Raw genomic sequence first — 25,867 nt, 5'->3', positions numbered from 1 at the left:
AAGAGGGTGTAATAGCTATGAGGCCCTAGTAAGCTAGAGATTGAATTTGCGGTTTCTCTTCTCAATAAGCTTAATCTCTCTTTCTCTCTCTTTTTTTTTTTTTTTTAAATAAACTGATTTGTAAAGTTTTCAAACACACCACAGTGTATAGATGTCATTATTCATCCTCTGCATTTTCTATGTAGAAGACCCTCACATTTAGACAAATCCTTAAATCTTCTGTAAGAGCTTACATTTGTCAGGCGCTAGTTGTTCAGATACGGTCTTTGACTCAGGAAACTCCTAAGCTACTGATTGCCAAGAAGTGGCAAATATGCTAGGGAAGGCATCATTCTATGTACAGCCTGTTTTTTATTCTTTTTTACTGACTTTCTGCTACTGGTTACTGTCAGATTTGGGCTAGATGGGGCGATACGATCTAATCCAGTCCAGTCTCATAAGGTTTTATGTTTCCTTGCTACTTCCTTATCTTTGTCATCATCTCTTTCTTCTTTTTTCTTTCTTTTTTCTTTCTTTTCTCTCAAGTTTTTTTTTTTTTTTTTTTTTTTTTTTTTTTTTTTAATTTAAGTGTGGCTTTCAATCTCTCCATTTCCCTAGCTCCTTATTGTAGCAAAAGAGTATTCTTCTGCTGTAGCTACAGCTGGAGTCTTCTCTTTTTGTTCGAATTAAACCTCTGTCCTCCTTTGATGTCCCTTCAATATTCCAGAACTGATGTTCCCATGACCAAACTTTTCTTCTTCATGACTTTTCTCTTGGCCAGTTCATAATGTAACGCCTTCACCTCAGCGTTTCTTTCCCTTCCCACAACTGTCAAATTTTCTTCCAGAGCTGTCTTTATCATTGCTAGTGGGTTGTTCCTGTTTCTTTCCTTCTGAGTATTTGCACCTTTCCTCTTTGTTACCTTCCCTAGTCTGGTAGAACAGGTGAGCCAAGAAGGGAAATAGGTACTGCCTGAATCAGGAGCAGGTTTGAGTCTCAAACCCTAGTGTATTCAAATAGGAAGCACCAAACAAAGCTGTCTGCTAATTTTCCAAGGAGGATATCAACACAAACAAGATGAATGAACTTAATGTTGTCTGATATGGTGATGCCAACTTCTTGAAAGAAACTCAGAGTGCCCTGCAACAACTTGGGTTAGTTAGAGACTAACTGAATGTTATTGATGAGCTTAACTAATTAAATGCTGATATGTAATGAAATTTTATAGTCTAGTAACATAATTAGCTAATTGATACTATTATCTCTGCCTGGGAAAGCAATAGCTATCTTTACCAAGCTTCAGAAGATGTAATATGTGGTGTTACCCAGAAGTTTGCACAGTGCAGTGTTGCAGATTCTAAACTAAAGCAGCAAACTAAGTGAGCCTTTGTCTCATCTCCTGACTACCAGTGTTTTCTGAGCAATACACTACCCTCCTGACTATTTAATATTGGGGATAATTTAATGCATTCCTGCACCTAAATATTTTCCTTCCTTCTTGATTTTCTTCCTACCAAATTAGGTTCCCATTCCAGATCCTATGCCATATGCACTACATCGCTCTTCCTGACGAATTAAAGACTGAACCTCTACGTTTATTCACTATGCCTCTCCTTCTATTTGTTTTCTATGCTGAATCCCTCACAGATAATAATAAGTTAAGGTGGCTCATATAGCTTTCCTCAGCTGTATAAGTGTGAGGATGTGAAGTACATCTTGTAAAATGTCTGTCAAGCTAAACAAGTAATTTCCAGAGGGTTTCTAACACCTACCAGTTGTTATGCATATCATATTATTATCACAGTTACCTAAAACAGTTTTAGATTAGCTAAATGTCAATCTCACAGCAACTGCACAACCTTCAGGACATCTTTGTGTATGTGACAGGCTCCCAGCTGCGAAATTATTACTTAATTCTCTATTTCTAAATAAGCATGTATCTATGGTTTTCCTTATTGAGAAAAAAAAATAATAAAAAGACAAAAAAAAAGTCCAAGTTAGGTTCTGCTACTCTTTTTGTATTCTTTTTGTTTGTATTAGTCTCTCTTTTGAGTTTAAAAGTACACAGAATCAATTTCACTACTGTTTGTTTATTTACACACTTTCAGTGCTATAATGTTGAGGTATTGTATACTGGTTACAATGAACTGTATCCTTTTTTTTTAATTCTTACAGACTTTAGTGTCTTAAAAACTTACGTTTGAGGAAAAAATCGGAGTTCGCGATATCAGTTTAAGAGAAGAGTCTTTGCTCAAAATTGCATCTGAAAACATCAACAGCTCTACTAAAATGATCAACCAGTGTTTTCTTGGTCTTTCCCTATATACTAAAGCTCTGACATGTTTCTCATATATGTTAAACTGATGAAAGAACTTCAGTGGGGATTAGTCATAGCTGCCGAAAAGATTTTCCAGTGGTGTGCAGTGGTTTATGTTGGACAAGGCAGGTGCAGAAAACTCTGACAAAGCATGGTCAGTGAGACAAGACTCGGGAGGTAAATGTGTTACCATAAATGACCCACTTGCCATACAGTGAAAAAAAGATAAATAATTAGACTTACATAGTTTTCACCTAATTATTTTTACCTCTGGTTTTGCTAAGTTTCTAGTTGAGCTGAATTAGTTGTCACTATCTGTTCAGTTAGATATACTCAGTGAAGAACTGGGAAGGAAGTTATTGCCACATCAACTTTGAAAGGCAAGGCTTCTCCCCTAATCTTTTTAAGTTGTCTAGTGATACAGAGAAAAAACACATTCACCTTAAATAACAGCATCCAGTGAAATCAGTCAGACACCACCTTTATAAGGGGACCAGGATTTGGTCCCAAATTGCACTATAATAAGGACATAAGCATTCTGCAGGATTTGTGGCCATATATCTCTACGACTAAAACAGAAACACAAGTTAATGCTCTTGCTGAATGTTTCCTCAATGTAATATTTAGCAATGACGTGCGTAAGAGTACTGCTTTAATTAAACATAAGTAGTCTCCTACCCGGAAATTGCTGCTAGTTTTTGATGAGCCTGATAGGCCATCTCACATCCTCGGGTTCGAGTTTTGTGCATTTCTGCATGCAGAGATGGACAGGTGACTGAGACATCCCCAATGGAAATTACCAGCTCCCGGTACAGAGCAACCTGGGTATTGAACTCCTGGACAAGCTGAAAAACAAAGACAAGTTACTTACATGAGACAATTAGCTACACTGATAAAAACTTTTTTTTTTTTTTTTAATAAAAAAACCATGCCCAATTTAGGGCTTGTTCCTACTGCTTCCAGGCAGGCATGCACAGTGTACAAGACCAAGTGCCTAAGATTTAATAAATGACTAGGGCCTCCATGCCAGCTGCCTATTCTGTGTGCTGTAAATGTTCATTTGCAGGAAAGTAGTGCTTCTGCTTTTAATCTCTGGAAGCGTGAGTTATTAGTCCTAAATATTAAGCAGACAGAAAACCAGCTGTTTTACTAGTAGCATGAGGTTATTTTTTGCTATCATTAAAGACAAAAATATCTCCAGAAATGATTGCCTTTGCTCCTCCTGCTTCCTGATTAACAGCACATTTAGGGATTGGAATGTAGCATTTGCTTTTACACTGGAGATTTTGCTAATTTATTTTGTAATGATTTCTGTTCTGTCATTGGCCTCTAACCCAAATTTCAGACTTGAAACTGATTGGGAGTTATTGGCTGAGAAGATGTACCAGATACACACTTTCCAGTTAGGATTCTAGAAAACACTTTTTCCAATGTGGGGAGAAAAACAGACAAAGGACAAAAAACGTTTCAACATTTTCACAGAAATTTAATACACAGCAGATACACGTGGATGCTACTGGACACATAGGTTACTTTTACAGTGATGGAAAGATCATTATTGTTTAGTTCCACTGATCGCCAATATGGGATGATATTTTAAGGAAACAAAGCATTTGCTATCTTAAAGGAAGCACATCAGACCATTTGTTCCACATGGTGGCGGGGGTGGAAGGAAGGGAGCATTAGAACAAAATATGTATTTATCTTTGTTTTGCTAATTTGACCTCAATTTCCAAAATATAAAACCAGATGAGAGTAACTGCTAATAATTCTGCAGCCATCATTACCACCAGGAGTTCAACATATCCCAGCATACAAGCACAGTGAAAAAACAGGTCTAGGACCTGGATTCTATCAGTTTTACCAAACATTAAAGTCAAGCCTTCAAATTCTCATACTCAGAAACAGAAAATAAGTGAGTCGCTTCTCCTGCAGAGTTTCATGCTGGCTCTTCATGAGTACCGCTGTAATTACTCTGCATAACTAAGAACTAGTATCAGGGCCATGTTTTTTTTTTAGCTACGCTTTCTCAAATTTAATTGTAAGAGTAGCAAATAGGTTTCACTGCTTCTGGAGCAGCAAAACAATCCCAATGCCTTCCAACATACCCGCAAGAATACCACTACAACAACAAAAAACAACAAAACCCAAACTCCCCCTCCTCCAAATTCACACACCAAACAAAGCCCCAGACACAATCCTCGTACTCTGCTAAACGTGGCTTCAACTCTCCTGTTCTGTAGCTTCGGTGGATGCAAGAAACCAATGGGGATAAAAAGATGTACTACATTGTGTCATGGCATAATTATTCTGCATTAAGGAGACGAGAAAAGCTTCTCATCCTGCCACTGGTAAGCCAGACACATTTTGCTGGTTCTCACCTGATATCCCCTGTCTAAACAGAGCATTCTCAGCACTACCAAGGAAAACAAAACCATACCGATATTGCAGCACTGAGACAGAACAAGAAAAAATGCACTCATTTTATCTCCTGAATCTCACTGCATTTGGCAATCCACCTGTAAATCATATTATATTTCTAATCAGTGAATTCTACCGGACAAAGAGCGAAGAAAGGAAGCTAGCAGTTCTGTTTAACTAACCAAATTAAGCTACTGGGAATGAGAGAAAAGGCAGGACCCAGTAGGATCCACTTGTTGGATATATTTCTACAGCTACTGTGGCAGCTTTTGTTCTTTGGTGCACTGGGAGCTGCTGCCGGTTTTGAAGTATCAGAGTGGATATCTGCCAGAACAATTTGCAGTATTAGAGAGAAATATTGCCAGAGTCCAGCGGAACAGAAGTGGCAGACACATGTCCAATGCTACTGGACAGAGGTGTGGCAAGACCCGAATTTTTGAGGTAAAGTAGCAGCAACTTCATTTGTTTTCTGTGGTGGGTGAGATGAGCAATTTTGGGGCCCAACACCCATCTGACTGTAGCCTGAGGAGCCAGATGCCGCTGGCTTGCATGGAAGTGTCAAGATCGAAACATTTTGAGCACAAATGGAGAAAAATGCCATATTGTAACATGACGGTCGGAAAAGAGCACGGATGCAGGTGCTTGACCTGAGATTTTACAATTGCAGTCAGCTACTCTGGATAGACTGGAAGCACGTATCATGTATGTCAGGGACAAAATTTTGGGGCCTCAAATTCTGGATTCAGTTTTAGAAAGATTGTAGGGCAAGAGTGGTTGTTGTTGTTGTTTTTTCCCCACTAGGACAGCAAGCGGAGCATGTGCTGATGCCGCGGAAGCAACTGCTCACCTGTTTAGGCTTCAGTGAGTGCAAGTCTGGGGACAGATCGGGCCGTATCTAGCAAAAAAAGCAACTCCACCCGCTGTCAGCGCCGCGAAGGCAGCGCGTGCGGGGCTGCGGGCTCCTGCGGGACCAGGAGCCGGGCTCCGGTCCCGACCCACCCGTACGGCTGGAGACCTCTCTTCTCCCTCCCGCCTCCCGCGGCAGGGCAGCAGCCCCCCGGCGGGGACTGCAGTTTTAAAAATAGTGCAAATGCACGTGATGGGAATGGGCAAGCTGCCAGCCACGGAAACACTCAGAAAAAAAAAAGATAATAAATACATAAATAACAGTAATAATAATAATAATAATAATAATAATAATGATAATAATAATTTTTTCTTTTTGCGCGGTACCCACCATCTTGCAGTCGTCCAGGGCTCTCAGGGTCGTGCAGGCGCCCTCGCAGCCGCTGCCCCGCCGCTCGGAGTCGCGGCCGTGCGGCGAGGTCCTGCTGCTGCCCGGGAAGATGGAGGCGGCGGAGCGGGGGCGCTTCCTGCGCCCGCTCGCTGCAGAGCTCATGCACTCGCATCCGCCGCGCGGAGCCGCCGGCCGGGGAGGGCTGCGGAGCCCCGCCGCTCCTCGCCCCGTCCCGCCGGGGGCCGCGCGGCTCACGGCGGCGACAGCGGCTGGCGCGGGTGGCGACCGGGCGGCGGAGCGCCCTGCGGCATCGCCTCCGCTCGCGGCGGGGAGAGGCGGAGGGGCTGGCGCCTTCTCTCCTCCGGCAGCGCGGCTGTCAGTCCCCGCGGAACCGCCCCGCCGCCGGCGGCATGCTCCGCCGGCCTCCTGCCCGTAGCAGCGGCAGCCGTGCCCGGCGGACAGCGCCTGCCATCGGCGGCCGGCGACGCCCCCGCGATGCCCCCGCCCGGGGGAGCGCGCACCTCCCTCCTCCGAGCCCCTCCGCCGGCAGGGGGCACGGGGGGAACCGGGGGGGCTGACGCCGGTAACAGCGCGCCGCCCCCCTAGGGCGGGAGCGGCTGCGGCGGCCGCCCCCTTCCCGGGGACGAGACCCCCTCCCCGGAGCTCCTCCGGCGGCCGCGGAGGCGAAGCGGTCCCGTCCCCACACCGCCGGGGGTCCCAGACCCGGGGGAACCGCCCCGGGGCTCCCGCAGGCGTCAGCGCATCGCCCGCGGGGCTGCGGCCGAAGTTGGTGCTGAGTCGTCCAGACGGTGGCTCTGGGAGTGTTTGCGAGGACTTGGTTCGCTGCTCACGTTTGTTTTCTTTTCACGGAAAACAAAAACAAAGCAACAACAAAAAAGGGCATCTTATCTTGGGTCTCTAAGCAAGCGGTTGGTAAGCGTGATGCTGCCGCTCTTGTAGCATTAAAGGTTAAATAATGATCGAGTGGAGGAATTGTTCCCTCTCTGCTCCAGCACAGTGCAGTTGCACTTCAACAGGCTCCTGCTGCTGCTGCTTCTTCCCTCTCCCCCGGCCGCGGTCACCGGCGGGGCTGGGTCGGGGTTGGCTCCGCAGCCCCCTCCTCACCTCTCCTCGGTGGCTTCAGCCTGGGCCAGCTCCAGCCCCAGGCTGTGGCTGTTCCCCTCTGCATCTGGGTAGCTGCAGCTCCTTAGGATTTTACCTCTCTTCTGGTATAATTTTACTTCTTCAGAACGTTAAACAGCATTTTTTTTTAAATTATAATTAGTTTTATATTCCACTTTAACCTTTCATATCAGCAACATTCTTGTCACCTGAGGAATACCAAGTGTGTCACACACACATACCCAGCCTTGCCAAGGGGCCTAAATATGCCAGTGAAGGCCCTCTAGCAGGCTGAGGACCCCTCTGAAGGCTCCGCGTGAGTGTAACAGACACCCTGTCATCTACCTCAGTCTGGACATTGCCTATCTTGTCTTCTTTGAAACTTGTTTTAGACATTTCCTGCCGTTTTCGCGGAAATGGAAGCTGCTGCATGTGTATTAGCTTTGATGGGTTTTGCAGTGCTTGCAAGCACTGTCATCACTTTCGGCAAAGCTGAATTGACCTTGTAATTATAATGCTACACTTGTAAACATACTATGAGATCTTCAGCATCCGGAGTAGTGAGAACTTGCAGTTTGCAAGTGCTATTTTAAGGACACCACATTTTCTTTTTGTAGTAAACTTAATTCTATTACTCATATGAAATAAATGTTTGAATTCAGTGCTGCATAAACACAAGCTTTGAGCCAGGACATCATATTGCTTCCATACACAGACAAACCATTACCTAATGACAAGGAAAATATTTAAGTACTGGCAGAAAGCAAAATGAATGCGCCTTGTCCTCACATTATGTATGTGGAACAAAACACATATATTTGTAAAGGGAAATTAAAACAGTATTATGCCACATTAATGCTAATGTTTTAATCTTTGCTCATATATTGTTTTAGTCATATGTTCTAGTCTTATTTTAGGTCTCTAAGAGCTACTGGAATACTAATAATGAAATAATACTAATACTAATACTACTAATAAAATCAACAACAATAACAGTAAATCTACCAAACAAAGCGGCATGTTTGCTTACACATTACCTATCCTGGCTGAAGTTCTGTTCCCTTGAATCAATGGCAGAAGTCTCACTGCCTTTTAAAAAACTTAGTTCCTGGTTATAAATCTGCCCCGTGTAAAGCTGAGTCAGAGGTGAATTTTGCCCTGCAGCCAACATTTGGAACAGCTTTGAAGTCCCAGTCATCTAGAGGAGGTTCACTCCTGTCTGCATTTTCACTATGTCCACAATTGGAGATGGATCCGATGATCCTTTTGGTAATTTATAAGACCAAGGCTTTCATGTTTCTTTCATAATTCAGATTTTGACCTCTGAAATCCTCACAGAACAGTGTGGACTTGGTGGCACCTCAGGGATATGTTGGAGAGGCAAGAGTGTTGGGGAACTGTTCAGTCTGAGGTGCAGAAGACGGCAGTGGTTAATGGATTACAACAAGCAGGGGCTTGCTTCTCCTTCCCGCAATATCCTCTAAAGAGCATGGGTGGGTGACCTTGAAATAAATTCAGGCAGTACTTGGCTCGTTAGGTAGTCGAATTCGAATTCCACAGCTCATAACAAAATACAGGTAAACATCTAGGTTTTGCTATACATAGCCTGCACTGTAATACTAGAAAAATGAACTGAGATTAACTCTTTATTTGGGAATCCATTTTGTTCCATTTTGTTGTAATCTTTATCTAATCCATTTATTTCTCTGGTCATTGGTTTCTGGTAGTATTTCCCAAGGGTGAGCAGAATTTAATGGACCAGCAAAGTTATGAGACAAATGCTGATTAGCTGAGAAATGTGGGGAGATGACTTTGGAGAAAACAAGAAAATGAAGAAGAGGCAAAGAAGCAGAGAAGGAAAGAAGAGGACATTTCTACAGAAATAGGTACAGATACAGAAGAGAAAATCAAGAAACAGGTATGGAAAAAACAAAGAAAAGTAATTCTGTATAATCTCCTTCAGGCAGAAAAATAACGAATAAGATTTAAAGTTAGACTGAAAATGAAAAATTGAGAATAACAACAGATTTTTTTTTTCACGTCTTTAGAATACAGTTTAAAGCAAGTGAACTGACTTTTTTCTAAGTAAATATGGAATGTTTTAAACAGAGCACAAACTTTATTCCCTGAAAATGAAGGGTCAGAATGGTCTTGAGGTTTAGTATTCAATTTTTGTACCAGGCCCCCAGTGGAGTAAAAATATTTAACCTTCATAAATAACAATGTAATAACCCGTTTGAGAATCACTGCTTCAGTGCCTGTTTCTTTTTTATTAATCGTTTTCTCCAGGCTGGGAAGTTACGGAAAGGACAACCACAGGATACACTGTTCTGGCAAGCTCCATAAATAAGTCTTCAATGGATCCATCATCGAGCCTTATCCTTCCTGAATCCAGAGACCCTCCAGTGATGCAGTGCTGACCAAGTTGAAACATTTGTACCAAAGATTGCACATCAGTACATTTTAGTGTCTATTACTCTAATAACAAGGTACAGAAAAAATATTGTATTTGCCCTCTTTAAAAGTCAATACAGTATTTTTGACCCCAAATGCATTGAGTCTCTTTTTAAAATGTTTTAAAAATAATTTGAGCAGATATCTCTCAAAGCAAAGATACCTCTGTCCTACGAAATTTATATCCACAATACAGTGAAGACTGACACTGTATTACACGAGTATAAAGAAAATACCAACATTTTTCCAAGTCCCATTGTGTCAGTCTCAGCAAATCTACAAGTTTAGGAAACTAATGCCCAAACAGTATATAGCAGAAGAGACACTGAGGAAGGCTCTTATCTTGCTTTGCAGGCAGTAGAAATATAAAAAAAAATAATGCAGTGAGTCTGTAACTGCCAGCCCATCAGCATGTTGCTCCTGGATATGAATGTGTGAAACAACAAGCTTAAACTAGCAAAATGTCAAAATGGCTTTAGTCTGCTTCTATGTTCTTTTTCTTTAAGCGTTGCAAAACACTGCATATGATGCGTAAATTATGCCCTGAGGATGTTAGAGATTATTGCACTGAGATTTTTGGCACTTAAGAACTACTACTTAAGTCAGGGAGTGAAAGAAATTATAAATCAGATAATCCAGGATATCTTTCCACCTTCTCTATTACTTTTACAACATGTATTTACATATGCAATTGCAACATGAGCTTATATGGAAATACCTCCGGGAGCACTCAGGTAGTCAGATAACTGCCTGGTTCAAATTTATCCAGATTTGGCCCAAAAGAGGTAGGATATGAAGACAAGGAAATCTCAGATGCTCAGATGGCTCATACAATCAGATTTTTTTTCTTTCACCTCTATGTTTAAAAAAAAAAAAAGTAAAGTGAAAAACAAAATAATGCTAATGGCATTAAAATAATGGCAATCCTGTTATGAGAAAAAAAAAAAAGAAAAAAAAAGAACAAAATGCCTACTTAAAAAAATAAATATTAGCTTTACAAGTCTTCAAACTGCAGAAATTAGCAATTATATCTGAAATTATTCTGAAAAGAATGGGTTTAACACCAGGTTCTTGTTCTGAAAGTATCAATGAGCTAATTTATATTTGGCTTTAGTACAGTAAGCAAAGCACAAGGTTTGCAATAAGTAAACATAAATTTGCCTTATTTTTTTCTTTTTAAGATAGAAAATATGGCATAAAAACAAAATCAAACACTGAGTGGAAGATAAAAGAAGTCCACAGATAAATCTTCGTGTAAATAAAATAATCAAGAAAAATAAAATAACGAGTATGATTAAAGTAATCAAGAAAAATATATTTTAGATCATAAAACACAAAAAAATAAAATATGTTTTTATGAACTAGTTGTTAAATTTTTTTTATTATTTAAATTCCTCATGACTAAAATGTCCCATGACAATTTTCATAAACAACTGGGTAGTAAAATATTAGAATAAATTCTTATACATAAAAAATCTGTACATTATTTACAGAATGGTGAAGATTAAACTCTTGAAGTAAAGTATTGCTATTATTAAAAGTAGGATAGGAATAGATACAGGAAATAACATACAGTGGACTTGTGAGGAGCTGTAAGATAGAGGAGTGAGAATATACAGGTCTAGTCAAATAGATGTTTAAGAAACTAATGCCTGTAAATGTACAGGTGCTTTGCTACTTCGAAAATGCAGAGTTTGACATACAGTGGTTTGGCAGAATTTTGATGGATGCATAGGAGAAATACATGGGGTTTGTGTTTTTATATTAAACATATAAATTGCTGTCCTTTGTTTATTGAAGCAAAGTAAACTTAATTTAAAAAAACAAGTCTAATCTTTTGAGAACCTGAGAATAACATGTAAATATGAAAAGCAAATAATCTTCATTGCCTTCACTTTTATAGGAAAAATGCCTGGATCAATAGAGAGGCCTTCCACTGTATCTTCAGGAACATTTAAAAAGTCATGTACTTTACAGAAGAGGCATAGATGACAAAATACATAGCCATTGTAGTGACCATGGTTGCCCTGTAGACCTATGCAGTTGTCAGAAATAAAGTCCAATATAAAACTTCTGGCTTAGTCAGTATGAGAAGTGGTTTGTCACTATGTCAATACTGTCTCTTACTCATCATGGATCAGGTGCTCAGAAATGGGATATCAACCAGCATAAGCTATACCAACAAAAAGGGTCTTGCTAGTAGGTTGTATGCAAACTTCTATACTTTTTGTGGATAGATTGTTTTTATATCTTAGTGGTTCTCTTTCAAGATTAAAAAAACAAATATCTGATAACATTTAAAGAAGAACAAATATTTTCAGATTTCAAAAGCAAATCAAGGATAGTAAAATTTCACTACTGTATCTGATGTGAATACCACACAATTATGCTGTTGCAGGGAACGATTCAAAGAAAACTCTCAAAGCTAGTGACGTAATGAAAATCTGGAAGCTAAATCAGACTGGACACACAGGCTTAGTCACTTTGAGAAAGTCCTGTTTGTGTTATAAGATGAGAATACAGCTCAAAATTAGGAAATGCATTGGAGGCAGCAGTACTTAGAAACCTCTTCTGTCTGCCACGTGAATTTGGTGTTTGTGAAAATGCTTTTACTGACTGCTTTATACCTCCAATGTTCTGCCCATCATGACCATTCACTGGCTACAAGTTTGAAAGAGAAGCTGTAGTCCTACACAGCAAACTTTGACTACAGCTTCTGTTTATCTGTTGTTAAATGGTCAGAAAAGATAAAATATTGATTCTTAAAATTATCATTATAGCACTTAGAAATTAATGTTTTATTGAAATGAATAGAAATAGATTACATCTTCTTAAGAGTCATAATTTGGATTGTTACTCTGCAGATTCAATAAATTTTCACATTTAGAGGATTATTTTAATAACTACATTTTCATATTTTCTTTAAATAAAAGCTTAAATCACACAGAAAATGATGTGGTTTCCATCTAAGAATCATTACAACACACCACAAACACTTGCTTCTCTACTTTTGGTACATGGCAGGTGCAGCACAGTTAATTTTTATAAGAAAATGCAATATGAGTTGAAACAAATGGACAGTGATTTCAGTGGGGAACCTTGAGCTCTTTCTCTGCCTTGCAAGCTTTTCAGCTTTGCTGCTGTGAGTAACTGGACGGAAATCACATCATTCTTAACAGAAATATATAGTGCAAGTTCCTATATTGTACTTTTTCTTAATTGGGAGTTATCAATCTGTTTGCACCAAGCTTGTTTACCTCGTATATTCCCATTATCTTTACATTTAATGACTATAATTTTCAAGTCAAAACAAAACAAACAAAAATGGCAACTGTTCTTGTTGAATGCCGTGCACTTCTGAGAATCTGGCTGTGCATCTGTCTCCTCTAATTTGTCCTCCTTCTTTCTATTTCACAGATGATAAAAGAACCCTTTCTAATAATTATATGATAGTGTGATAAACAGCTTTGTAAGAGTTAAAAAAAAGATTAAACACAGTCATGAAATCTGAAGCGGAGGGGTTCCACTAAGGCCAGTGTTTCTGGCAATGTATTTAAAAGACAAAAAAACAAAACAACTTAAGTTTTAATGAATCTTAGACTGAAAAAAAAGATGCAGCATGTGGGAGGACCTGCAGAGATTCAGAAAGATATATCACATCTTTGGAAGCATGTTTTTAAAATCCCGCATGAAGCTGTTGTGCTGTCAATAAAGAGCTTAAGATTTGAGAATGTGTAACTAAAAATATAGGACTGAATTATAGTTTAAAAGCAAAAAAGTAAGTGCTTAGTTTCAATGTTTTTTCATCAACTGATTTTTGTTCTTGACTTTTTTTTTTCCCTGTTCTTTTAAACTTTGTCCTATTGCTTCTTTGATTTAATTTCTTCGTGGTTTATACCCCGTGTTTTTTTAATTGGCCTGTTTTCATGTTTCATTTGTTCTTCTGTTCTCATGTTACCTTTCTATTCTATATTTTGTCCTTATTTTTTCCCCATCTTGATTATCACACATTTCTCTGCTGTCCATATTCCTATCTGTTTTTTTCAAAGAATGGTTTATTGATTTATGTTCTGTTCTTGTAAATGACAGGTGAAATTGTAGTTTTGAAGCTAGTGTGCTAATCAGCAAATATAAACAAAATTTATATCTTTCCCTGCATAGACTTCAACTCATGATGAGAGAGGAAGGTTTATTCTACAAATAATTTTAAATTATATTGAACTATATGCATATACGCAAAATACATTTTGCATGATAGACTTACGGGACTGGATTCCTAGTCCCACCTTTGTTCTCCAAGAATAACCACATAGAACTGGAGAAATCCTTTGGAATATATGTTATACATATATGGAATACATACATAGTATGCATTAATATCCGTACATATACTGTTTCTTTTCTCTTTCCCTGAGGAACACCAAAGCTAAGGGAGAACAAAACAGTTTAAACTATATCTTAAGATATAATCAGTGGGTTATTCTTAACATTGAATGCAGTTTTCCATGTCATCCAGATGATGGTATTGGGAATATAATTGTTCGATTAAATGACATGAATCTGAAAGGGATTGCTGCTCAGACTTTGATAGATGATAATTCATTAGGATCATGGCAAAGCAAAGATGCCATCTTTAAAAATGTTGTACAATTGTGTAAGGAAATGTGCAAGACACAGCATTTTGGTAGAAGTTACCCACCACACAAATGAGAGTTGGCCATGTAGAATTCTGCATTACAGGATCTAGGCATTTTTATTGTTGAGTTGAAGATGAATCTATTAGGAAGAAAAGACCTAATACGTGGTATAACTAGTGGTGCAGCTAAGATGCATGAAATAGTAATTCCACTTAATCTTTACTCAGCCTTGGCTTTACAAGGTGGGTTAGCTGGTACAATATGAAGTCTTGCACTTCAAGAAAGATGTGGGCCTCTTGGAGGGAAGGGAAAGTAGTGGAGAAAACAATTAAAGGCGGGAGTAGAAAATGGGAACTCAATAGTGGTTGAAGGTACTGGAAGTGGAGGACAGAGGGAAAATAACAGCAGTTCTCAAGTACAAAAAATGCTGCTGCAAAAGGAAAAAAATCTGGAATCACAGAAACGTAGTAAATTTCAGCAAGAGCATTCAGGTTAAATGGAAAATTCTTTGTGATGGTAAGGATAGTAAAGATCTGGATTAGTTTTCTACTTGAAACTTTAACTGAAGGTTGTTAGGAGGTTTAGACAATCTTCTGTCAGAAACTATGAATGTAGCGTTAATCATCTCTTGGCAGAAAATTGGCTAATAGGCTCCTCAAGGTCCTGTTCAACTCTATTTTTTCTGTGCTTTTTGGAATTACAAAAAAATCATGTCAGTTTTTTAAGAAATATTCACTTATAAATATTCCCATAGGAGATAAAAATGCTTTTTCAACCTTCCCTAGTCTTATTTTGTTATTTCATGGAAGTTTATAAGCTCAGGAGACAGATCCTTTCACTGTATTTGCCACTACTTCAACATCTTTTCTGCTTTTCAGATTCAGTACTGTTGGAAGCAACATTTCTTAATATTTATTTACTGGAAATACTTTTTTCAACAGAGCACCAGGGAAGTGATTTGACAGAAGTATTAGTCTATTAAATGTTCCAGGAATTTGTACAGCTTTTAAAAATATTTTTAAAATTGGGGAAGAAAGGTGGGAAGGGAAAAAGAAGAAACTTACTAACATGAAGAAACAGGGTGAAAAAAGCTGAACAGCAATAGAGAGTACTTGTGAATTACAAAATAAAGTGAAATGAAAGTGGTAAGATATATAGCAGTGAAGGTCAAAATAAGAAAATGCAAGTCTGTGGGATGTAGCAAAAGAGCAAGTCCACATTTTGACTGTAGATTTTTGTTGTTGTTGTTGTTGTTTTTCCCTCCCTTTCTACTCAGAGAACACCTGCCACTGACATTTGTAAAATAATGGAGTTTTCTAAGTGTTGTTCATCTGTTTTATCTGTAAATATTTTTATTTATTTTGAGATAATGCCAAACTAAATCTTTATTAATTCAGCAGTGAAATGGAAACTAGAAATATGGATGAACAGCAAGAAGACTGTATCAAGTGGGGACAGCTTGTGTATTTTTTGCTTGTTTGTTTGTTTGTTTTTCCCTTTGTGTACTTGCTACAGCTACAAAGAAGCCTGATTCCCTTAATCCAGTTATTATTTTTCATGGACACTGCTTAAATCCATCAGCTTTAAACGTAGTTACAAAGGGAAAACATATGATTCCATTTTTAAATGTTCTGCCCACTTGCAGTCTTTGGTAAATAAATACAAGGTAAGTTGAATTTCATAATACCTGTGGTTTGTTGGTTTATTCACAGTTGTATGGGGTCATCTGCAGGTTTTTGATTATAAATTATCCCAGACAGGACTTTGTGTTCTTACCTTTAATACAGACCGTGGTCTCTGCATTGTCAACACAGCCTAAATTCTCGATGTGACGGGTAGAATCTGTTTGGATCCAGTGGCTGAAGTGTACCCTTTGTCACAGCAGAACAAACATGCTGTTTGTATAGTGGCAGCACTTTTGGCCCTCTTCCAGTCCCGGTTAGGGCTGTACCACAGTATGTCTGTATGTCCTCATAGGATACATAGGGTGTAGGAGATGCACTTTGGTAGCCTCTCCCCCAAAATTCCTCTCTACAAGTGGAGTATCCTCTTCAGGATTGAGTCAAGAAACAAAGTTATCCTCCAAAATTGCAGAAATAAAATAAAAGGAAAATCTACTCCTAGCTGCATGGTACCATAATGTAAAAATTATCACTGAACAGTAGCTTCTTTAAAAAAGAATGCAGTTAATCACTAATTTAAGTGCTACTTATGGCAGTTGTGTGACTGTTATTTTAATGGAGAATTAAATCCAAGACCGTTTAAGTCTATATAAGATTTTTGGTTTGGCCTATGATTTGCCTCAAAATTAACAGACAAACCATACAAAGTGTGCTTTTGGGAGGAAATGCTGTTTAATAAACAGAAGAATTGACTCTTCAGATGTAACAGACTTTGCTTTTGATGTGGGCAGCAAGTGTTCAGACTCACAAATGAGATTGTGACAAATAGTTTCAGAACTAGTAGACAACAAAACTGGTTACTGAAAATAGCAGTATATTATCCTACCAAATTATTAAGTAGAAACTATTTTGTTTGGCAGGTACCCATATAGGTAAGGGAAAAGGCCTTTAGGATCGCCAAGCAAGTGCAAGTTTTTTATTTATTTTTATTTTTATTTTTATTTTTAATCAGGAAAAGAAACAGGGAAAGCAAAAATATGTCAAATAGATGATTCTCTCTCTCTTATTTATTTATTTATTTATTTTTATATGTGCTTTTTGTGTTTCCAAATGTCTGTCCTTTCAGCTGTGGATTTAGTTGGGTGGAAGGGTAAGTTAGACTTTTTTCAGTTCTTACTATTTTTGGTTACTCTTTTGGAAAACTCAGAAACTATTCAATTTTTAGGAAGTAAATATAATTCCTTATGATCAAAACTGATTTTCCACTCTTGTTCTACATATACTCCTAAGCAAGAAGATATACAGCATGAAAATGAAAAGTTCTTACCGTAAGTAGTTGTATCCCCAAGAAAACTGCCTGTGTACACACCAATAGTCATATGAAATAGTCTTTCTGCTCATGCTAATATTATTTCAGGTTTAATAAGTATGTGGGCTTGGCAATCAAATCCTCTGCAGAAGCAGCTTAGCATACAGAACCCTCTGGGATAATTCATGGAAGAGGGATATTCAGGGACATTTTCAGAGACTACACCAGGACCAGGATTTGAACCGAAGACCACTCTGCTGCCTTTATGCAGGATTCTGTAAAATATAGACAGACATATGAGAATAGTGTGGCTGGCATTTCTTAGGCCTACTGTTGTAGGCTCAGAGTAGTGGCTGATACCCCAGAGGGCTGTGCTGCCATTCAGAGGGACATCGAGAGGCTGGAGAGCTGGGCCAAGTGGGACCTTATGAAGTTCAACAAGGGCAAGTGCAGAGTCTTGCACCTGGGGAGGAATAACCCCAAGCGCCAGTACAAGCTTGGGGGCTGACCTGCTGGAGAGCAGCTCTGCAGAGAGGGACCTGGGAGTCCTGGTGGACAGCAGGCTGACCATGAGCCAGCGATGTGCCCTTGTGGCCAAGAAGGCCAACGGTATCCTGGGGCGCATTTGGAAGAGTGTTGCCAGCAGGTCAAGGGAGGCGATCCTCCTCCTCTACTCAGCCCTGGTGAGGCCCCACCTGGAGTATTGTGTCCAGTTCTGGGCTCCCCGGCACAAGAGGGACATGGAGCTACTGGAGTTAGTCCAGAGGAGGGGTACGAAGATGATGAGAGGACTGAAGCAGCTGTTGTATGAGGACAGGCTAAGAGAGCTGGGCCTATTTAGCCTGGAAAAGAGAAGACTGAGGGGAGACCTCATTAATGTGTATAAATATCTGAGTGGAGGGTGTTGAGAGGATGGAGCCAGTCTCTTTTCAGTTGTGCCCAGCGACAGGACGAGAGGCAACGGGCACAAACTGAAGCACAGGAGGTTCTGGCTGAATATGAGAGGGCACTTCTGTGCTGTGAGGGTGACAGAGCACTGGCACAGGTTGCCAAGGGAGCTTGTGGAGTCTCCTTCTCTGGAGATATTCAGAACATTCCTGTATGCCTTTCTGCACAACATGCCCTAGGTGATCCTTCTCAGCAGGGGAGTTGGGCTAGATGATCTTCAGAGGTCCCTTCCAAGCTCGTCCATTCTGTGACTCTGTGTGATTCTGTGATTCTGTTATACTATTTAATGTTTTTTGTGTGGTGCTGAGAATTTTTATTTCTCCCCTCTTCATATTATTTCATGCTCAATAAAGAAAATAAAGTCATACTATGCTGAGAGAGACTTTTTACCTTAATTATTTGACTGAGCATTAAATATAAACTTTTTATCTTAAGGTGAAGTAAATATTTCCTCAATCTCTACCTCAGGGTTCCAAGACCCAGAAGGCAAAGGCGGGGACTGGAAAGATGATGAACAGACCAGTGTAGGAGAGGATCAGGTTTGAGACCAACTAGGTAACCTAAAGTTGCACAAGTCCTTGGGACTTGATGAGATGCATCCACAGGTTCTGTGGGAACTGGCAGATGAGGTGCTAAGCCATCATATTTGAGAAGTTGTGGCAGTTTGGTGATGTTCCCACTGACTGGAAGAGGGGAAACATAACTCCCATTTTTAAAAGGGGAAGAAAGGAAGACCCGGGGATCTACAGGCCAGTCTGTCTCACCTCAGTGCCTGCCAAAATCATGGAGCAGATCATCCTTGAAACTGTGCTAAGGCACATTAAAATAAATGAGGTGACTGGTGACAGCCAACACAGCTTCTCTAAGGGCAGATTATGCCTGACAAATCTAGTGGTCTTCTATGATGGGGCTACAGCATTGTTGGATAGGGAAAGAGCAAATAACAAATGATATCCATGTTTCTAAATTGGAGGGACATGGGTTTGACAGATGGACCACTTAGAGGGTAAGAAATTAGCTGGATGGTCACACTCAAAGAGTTGTGGTCAACAGCTCAATATCTAAGTGGAGATAGTGATGAGTGGTGTTCATCAGAGGTCAGTATTGGGACGGGCTCTGTTAACATCTTTGTCGGCAATACGGACAGTGGGATTGAGTGCACCCTCAGTAACTTTGCCAATGACACCAAGCTGTGTGGTGTGGTTGACACACTGGAGGGAAGGGATGTCATCCAGAGGGACCGGGGTGGGCTTGAGAGGTGGGCCTGTGCGAACCTCATGAGGTTCAACAAGGAAAATTGCAAGGTCCTGCATCTGGGTCAGGGCAATCCTAAGGCAAAAATACAGGCTGAGCAGAGAACAGACTGAAAGCAGCCCTGAGGAGAAGGACCTGGGGGTGTTGGTTGTTGCAAAGCTCAACCGGCAATGTGTGCTTGCAGCTCAGAAAGCCAACCATATCCTGGGCTGCATCAAAAGCAGCATGGCCAGCAGGGCAAGGGAGGTGATTCTCCCCCTCTGCTCTGCTCTCATGACACCTCACATGGAGAACTGTATTCAGCTCTGGGGTCCCCAGCACAGGAAGGGTGTGTAAATATTAAAACAAGTCCAGAGGAGGGCCATGAGGATGATCAAAGGGCTGAAACTCTTCTCCTATGAAGACAGGCTGAGGGAGTTGAGGTTGTTCAGCCTGGAGAAGAGAAGGCTCCAGGGAGATCTTACAGTGGCCTTTCAGTACCTAAAGGGGGCCTACAGGAAAGCTGGGGAGGGACTCTTGGTCAGGGAGTGTAAAGTGTAATCATAGGACAAGGCATAATGGCTTTAAACTAAAAGAGGGTAGGTATAGATTAGATATTACGTAGAAATTCTTCACTCAGAGGATGGTGAAGCACTGGCACAGGTTGCCCAGAGAAGCTCTGGATGTCCCCATCCCTGGAGGTGTTCAAGGCCAGGCTGGATGGGACTTTGGGCAACCTGGTCTGGTGGGAGGTGTCTCAATGGCCATAGCAAGGTGTGTGTGTGTGTCAGCACTAGATGATCTTTAAGGTCCCTTCCAACTCAAACTATTCTTTGATTTTTTGATTCTATGATTCTCTGTTCTGAATGTGAATTTAGAGGGTGGGAAGCCCCCCAGATTGTGCTCTGTGTTCTATATTCTGCATTATTCTAGATACAATTATCTGTAATGTATTTACATTGCAGCCAGGGGACTTTCCTGCTTTTAGAAATATAGTTTAGATTTATTTTTAACTGGAGACCCATATTTCTTTCTGATGTAACTCTACTGACTTCAGTAGACTTAGACCAGAGAGGAATGTGGCCTATTATTTTTAATTGTTTCAGTTTAATTTTTAATGGAAGGTTACTCTAGTGTATCCATGAGTTGATTACTATTACAATACATCATCTTACCATACTTTTAAGCTCACCTAAAAGTGCATTTAGAAATCTTTTAATTTATCCAGTTTCACCCTAAAATATCACTATATCTGAGAATATAGGAAAGCTCTTAGTAAGAAAAAGTACCCTTGACACACCTCTGTCTGTTACCTCCTGAATTCTTGAGAGAATTAGTGGGTAAAAGTGTATGAATTATGTGGTATGTGAATTATATGAGTAGCACACGGATTAATATGAATTAATTGAAATTATCCTTGACATAGCTACTAATTCAACAGTTAAAAGCAATGAAAGAGTGAAAGAATGCAGCAGGCAATAACATTCTGGTTTATGGATGCTGGGACTTTCTAATTGAAAGATCATTGTCCATAATTAAGAATTTCCTTCATTATTACAGATTTTTATTAGTAATATTATTACTGTAATACGCCAGTCCCCAGAGCTTCACACTTAAATTCTGTACGTAGTTATCACTGTTGAATTGCATAGTGCATTCCCACTGTGAGTAAAAATATTTCTGACAATGTATTAAATTTAAATAAGCTATTTTCTCTGTTATGTAACAGCGAAAGCATTTAAAGACAACCACAAGTGGATTCCTATAAATCATTCTTTGCTGTGCTGTAGTATTTTATCTGCCATATTCTCTACCACTGAGCAGACTCTGGAGTTCACAAGACAATTTTAATTAGGTCATTGATAGTGATGTTAGTTAATTGGTCATTATTTAAACTTTTCTAATAATTGAAAATCTTTTGAATATATTAAAATTTAACCATGGAAATGTGTCTTAATTATTTAGTATGGAATTTTTAGTATGGAATAGCTCTTCCAAGATATCTGAATAAGAACAAATCCAGAAGTTAGGAATTTCTGAGACAAAAGAAGTTTAAAGCATTCTGAAACAGTCATATTAGAGAAAGCAAAAACAAACAAACAAACAAAAAACAACCACAAAAGAAACCTCTGAAGTAATTAGGAATGTAAATTTATTTTTAAAAAAAAGTAAAAATGAGTCTAATGCTTATCAATATCAATACGTATTAACACGTTAGTTGTGAACTAAACACATAAGTTAGCTGCTTCAGCTTACGTAACATACATGCTAGTGTGTATATGAACACATATTCTGAAAGTTTTATATTTATAGTTTAGACTGTAGTGGTGATTCCCATCACTTAAAAGATCTACTTTTCTGCATTCTCTCTGGCTGCGAGTTGTGTTTTTTTTGTTTTGTTTTGTTTTGTCTTTTAAAGTATATGGTATCCAAGTCAGGAATCAAGCATATTGTGTTTGTAGAACAAATATGGTAAGAGTGAAGAATGATACTTAGTTAAGTACAGCAGTACTGTAATATGACAAAACAACTTGGGTGAAATCCTGGTTGTAGTCTCAAAAGCAACATATTTTTGTGATTATTTCCACTCCCCAATCAAATAAGAAGCAATTTGAGAACACACTTCTGTTCCCATGTATAAAACCTTAATCTTACTAAATCTGCAGAACAATTGGTTTTGCCAAATATGCTTTAAATCAAAAAGCTACCAAACTATTTACAAAATGAAAGCTTCTTTAAATCTTCATAGACAATCAATTTTGGTGGCACTGCTATCTCCATTTACTTGTTCTTCCTAGCTAATATGCTGTTTGTTTATTTGTTTACTTTTAACCTGGTACCTACATGGCTTTAATTTCGAGATAGCTGTATTGTTATTTTATGATGGAAAGGATTAAGATAAAGATTTGGCTTCTCCATGTATTCCTGTATGCTGTATTAAAAAAAAATAAAATCCAAACACTATAGACATCATTAAATCAGTATTCTTGCTTAGTTTTCTAGGACTGTTCACCTCACATGTATGTATGGTACAGTATGTGTATACATCTTCGCAGTATCAACTCCTTCATCACTGTTATTCAAACAGGTTTTTTTAGACATATTTAGACATATTCTTTCTTAGCATAACCTCAAACCACAGCTGGAATCAAGTCTTTCATGAAAGACTATTCTTTCATGAAAGCCAAACTTTCATGAAAGAATAATCCTACAGGAAATTTATTTTCTGCAATGACTTCTGCACCCATTGTTCAAACTGAGTATACCCAGCAGGGCTTTTTACTATGCACAATAATTTTACTATCTGTTGTATATCCACTGCTAGCAGTCAGAATTCCAGGGAGACAACGGCTGGAAGTTCTTGAAAATGAGTTTTACAGATACCCAGTTCTTCATGGAAAACCTCTAGAGTGACCATCCGGTCTGTTCTATCTATATACAAAAATGTTAGGAAAAACTACTTTACAGTGAAGGTGGTCCAACACTGGAACAGGCTTCATAGAGGGGTGCTTGATGCCCTTTGCCTGTCAGTGTTGAAGAGGCATTTGGATAATGCCCTCAATAACATGCTGTAACTTTTGGTTGGCCCTGAAGTGGTCAGGCAGTTGGATTAGGTGATTTTTCCAGGTCCCTTCCCTTCCCTTCCCTTCCCTTCCCTTCCCTTCCCTTCCCTTCCCTTCCCTTCCCTTCCCTTCCCTTCCCTTCCCTTCCCTTCCCTTCCCTTCCCTTCCCTTCCCTTCCCTTCCCTTCCCTTCCCTTCATTGTAGGATATTTGTTGCAAGTATGATCTTACAAATTTTGATATTTTAAGAGTGTGTTGAACAATGTCTTATTTGCTCTGAGCCTGCTTCTTACTGCATTTATTGTTCTGAATGGTTCATTAATTTGATTTATTCCTTTTTACTCTCCAGCATTTGTCTTCTTAACTTCCGGATTTCCTTATGTAGCGGGAATAGAATTTGAACTTGGTCCAGATGCAGAACAGGGGCACAGACTTATAGGAGGCTCAGTAAAAAATCAAAGACCATATGTATTTTTTTTATTTATAGTTTCTGAGAAATATTCATGCTCATGAATATGATATAAGTATAAGGTTTATTTCCATAAAATACAGGTGGCTTAATTGCTGAATTATGAGAGTATACTGGATTATAATTCTATTCTTTCCCCCTTTTGTCACCAGTTTTCAAATTTGTTAATTTCCTGATACTCCTATATGTTTTTAGTTTGATAAATATTCCTGCCATCCTGTAGAAAATTAGAAAACACAGATATCAAGTCTGTTTTTTAAACTATCGTCTTCTAGTAGAGTTCACATATGCAAATACTATTTTTGCATATTCAGATTAAGCATAGCTATTTGTAGCCACAATTCTTCAGTCCTATTTGCATGCAAAATGTACATGTTCAATCTGGAATTTATTTAAGAAGGTAGCTTCAAGCAATTTTGGCTTACTTTTCCAATGAATAAAATATTTATAATAAATCAGGAGGAAAAGGATAGTTTTAATAAAAATGCTTTTGCAATCTTACAATTCAAAATCATTTTGAAATAGTCATTTAAGTGTGTACATTTATAGAACTAACATATATGAGAGTGATTCTGATTTCTCTTAGAGAATTGTCTGCTATTATCATCTTTCAATCTGATTATTGGGAACTTGAATAATAAAAATAAAGCTATAAATATACCAAATACCAGAAGTTAGTGTATGGGAACTTTACTAGAGTACAGCTGAGAAAAGGAAGGAAAGATCTGTGGCAGCTTCTGAGTACTTGACCCTGTAAGTCCACAGAGCTGTAGCTTTATGAATATGGTAATATTATGTTTAGGTACAGATATTCAGATAAAAACTGGTTCAGATACACCTGTTCAGATATGTTCTACTATATTCAGACACAAGCTCATTAACATTATTCCCAGTTAATTTTTCTGGGGGGATCACACCTGCAGGTGTGTGGAGATGGGTTTCTGAAGGGACGTGAAAAAGGAGGAAGTAAAAAATATTTTTTAAGAGGTCAAGTTGTTTAGAAATTCCAGTCCCCTTGTAAGGAAGTGGGTTTAACATACCTATGCCTTGGATTTAGCATATAAGGCTTTTAGGGGACAAAAGCTTTTTCTGATCCATTCCCCTCTTTACGTTCACAAAGAATCTGTGACAAAATTGCTTTTGCAGGGTGCAGATCTACTGATACATTTTGACAGTGTCACTATCTCCTTTTCTTTCTTTGCATCTCATAAGCATCAATACTAACATCTTTTTACAAAAGTTGGAATTTATAATAATGTCAACACTGAAAAGTAGGCTTTAAAGGGAGCTAAGATTATATTGGAAGATGACACCATTTAGTTTCGGTGTACTTGAGTTTAGAGAGGAATATGTAGACTTTAAGTCCTGATTTACTTGGTCAGGTTTGAAAACCCCCACCCAAGATTTTCTTCTTTACAGCCACAAATATAAATATGGTCCTTCAGGTTTTTTTTTCTTAAGTTCTTCCCCAGTGATGCTTGAACAAAGCTGTTTCTTTCAGAAGACCATTTAATTATGAGAAGGGAAGGACTCTGATTTAAAGAATTCTTTAGATGATTATAATACTAACAAAATCATTCTCTTTAAGAGACTTTTGCCATCTATTCATGGACTGTACACAGTGAAATATATTCTTATTTTCATAACAATAAACTGAACTTCTCTTCCCATTTTGAAATACAGAAGAAAAAGCTAAAAAATTGAATTTATTTACAGGCAGGTTAAGACAGTAAAATCCTTTTAACAGTCCAGAAAGCAGTTCTCCTTTAGCCAAGGACATCCAAAATGCTCAAGAAGTGAGGCATTATTCTTTGTCATTGACAGTTTTTTGCACTTAAATGAACAGTTTATGTCACATTTTAATGGTGGCTACCTTGCATTGTGTTTATTTTTCCCTACACCTAAAAGACTGCGAATAAAGTGATGTATTCTGTTTGTATCACTCAACTCACCTTGTAGACCTGCAATTGTGACTCTTATTTAGAATTTGTATTGCTTCACAGGCAGGAAATTCTGAATGTGTTTTTTCAAACCAGTTGTACTGAGGGACAGAGAAATAACTTTATAGTAGATACAGTATCAAATATGTTTTAATCTCTTCCAGAATAGGCTAGGAGAGTCTACCTGACATTCTGGGCTAAGCAGCTATATTTCTGATCCAAAGGATGGTGTGGAAAGTGAATAAAGTTGGAACCACGTTTATAGATGTAAATTATATAAGACAGATAAAGGTTCACCTGCTCCTGTGGATGGTGCTGAAAAGTACAAAAAAGTCCGTGTCAAACCATTCTCATCAGTTAGAATCTTTTATTTGTAATTTTGCCAAAGTAATTTATAACCCTATGTCCTAAAAGGTTTCAGAAATTCTGTTGGGAGTAGATGGCTTTGTTGTGAGAAGATATTTAGGAAATCGGGTCAAAGCCACAGAACAAAACCTAGAAATGCTATTACTATTTCACAATAGAGAGCTCAAGATAATGAAAAGTAGATGTCTTAAATGTCAGAAGAGAAACAGAAGTCCTTCATTTTCCTTCTAAGTCTTTCTTTCACTATTCTC

The 25,867-nt window shown here is 38.8% G+C and overlaps 1 protein-coding gene across 2 annotated transcripts in view; it reads right to left on the bottom strand.

The window, feature by feature from the left end:
• Positions 1–6,502, bottom strand: part of LOC121061998 (regulator of G protein signaling 7 binding protein) — a 47,422-nt gene extending 40,920 nt beyond the window's left edge. Inside the window, exons 1-2 of one of the 2 annotated variants that reach the window (XM_040541523.1) lie at positions 5,955–6,502; positions 2,975–3,141 (exon numbers count right to left, since the gene is read on the bottom strand). In XM_040541523.1, coding sequence (XP_040397457.1) covers positions 2,975–3,141; positions 5,955–6,116 — 329 coding nt within the window. In that variant the 5' untranslated portion in view covers positions 6,117–6,502. The remainder of the gene's footprint in view (positions 1–2,974; positions 3,142–5,954) is intronic. The other variant, XM_040541522.1, reaches the window with a different exon arrangement.
• Between the last annotated feature and the right edge of the window lie 19,365 nt (positions 6,503–25,867).

The sequence above is a fragment of the Cygnus olor genome, chromosome Z (assembly GCF_009769625.2).
Source record: "Cygnus olor isolate bCygOlo1 chromosome Z, bCygOlo1.pri.v2, whole genome shotgun sequence".
Taxonomy (NCBI): Eukaryota; Metazoa; Chordata; class Aves; order Anseriformes; family Anatidae; genus Cygnus; species Cygnus olor.
This window is presented reverse-complemented; position numbering and strand designations above follow the sequence as displayed.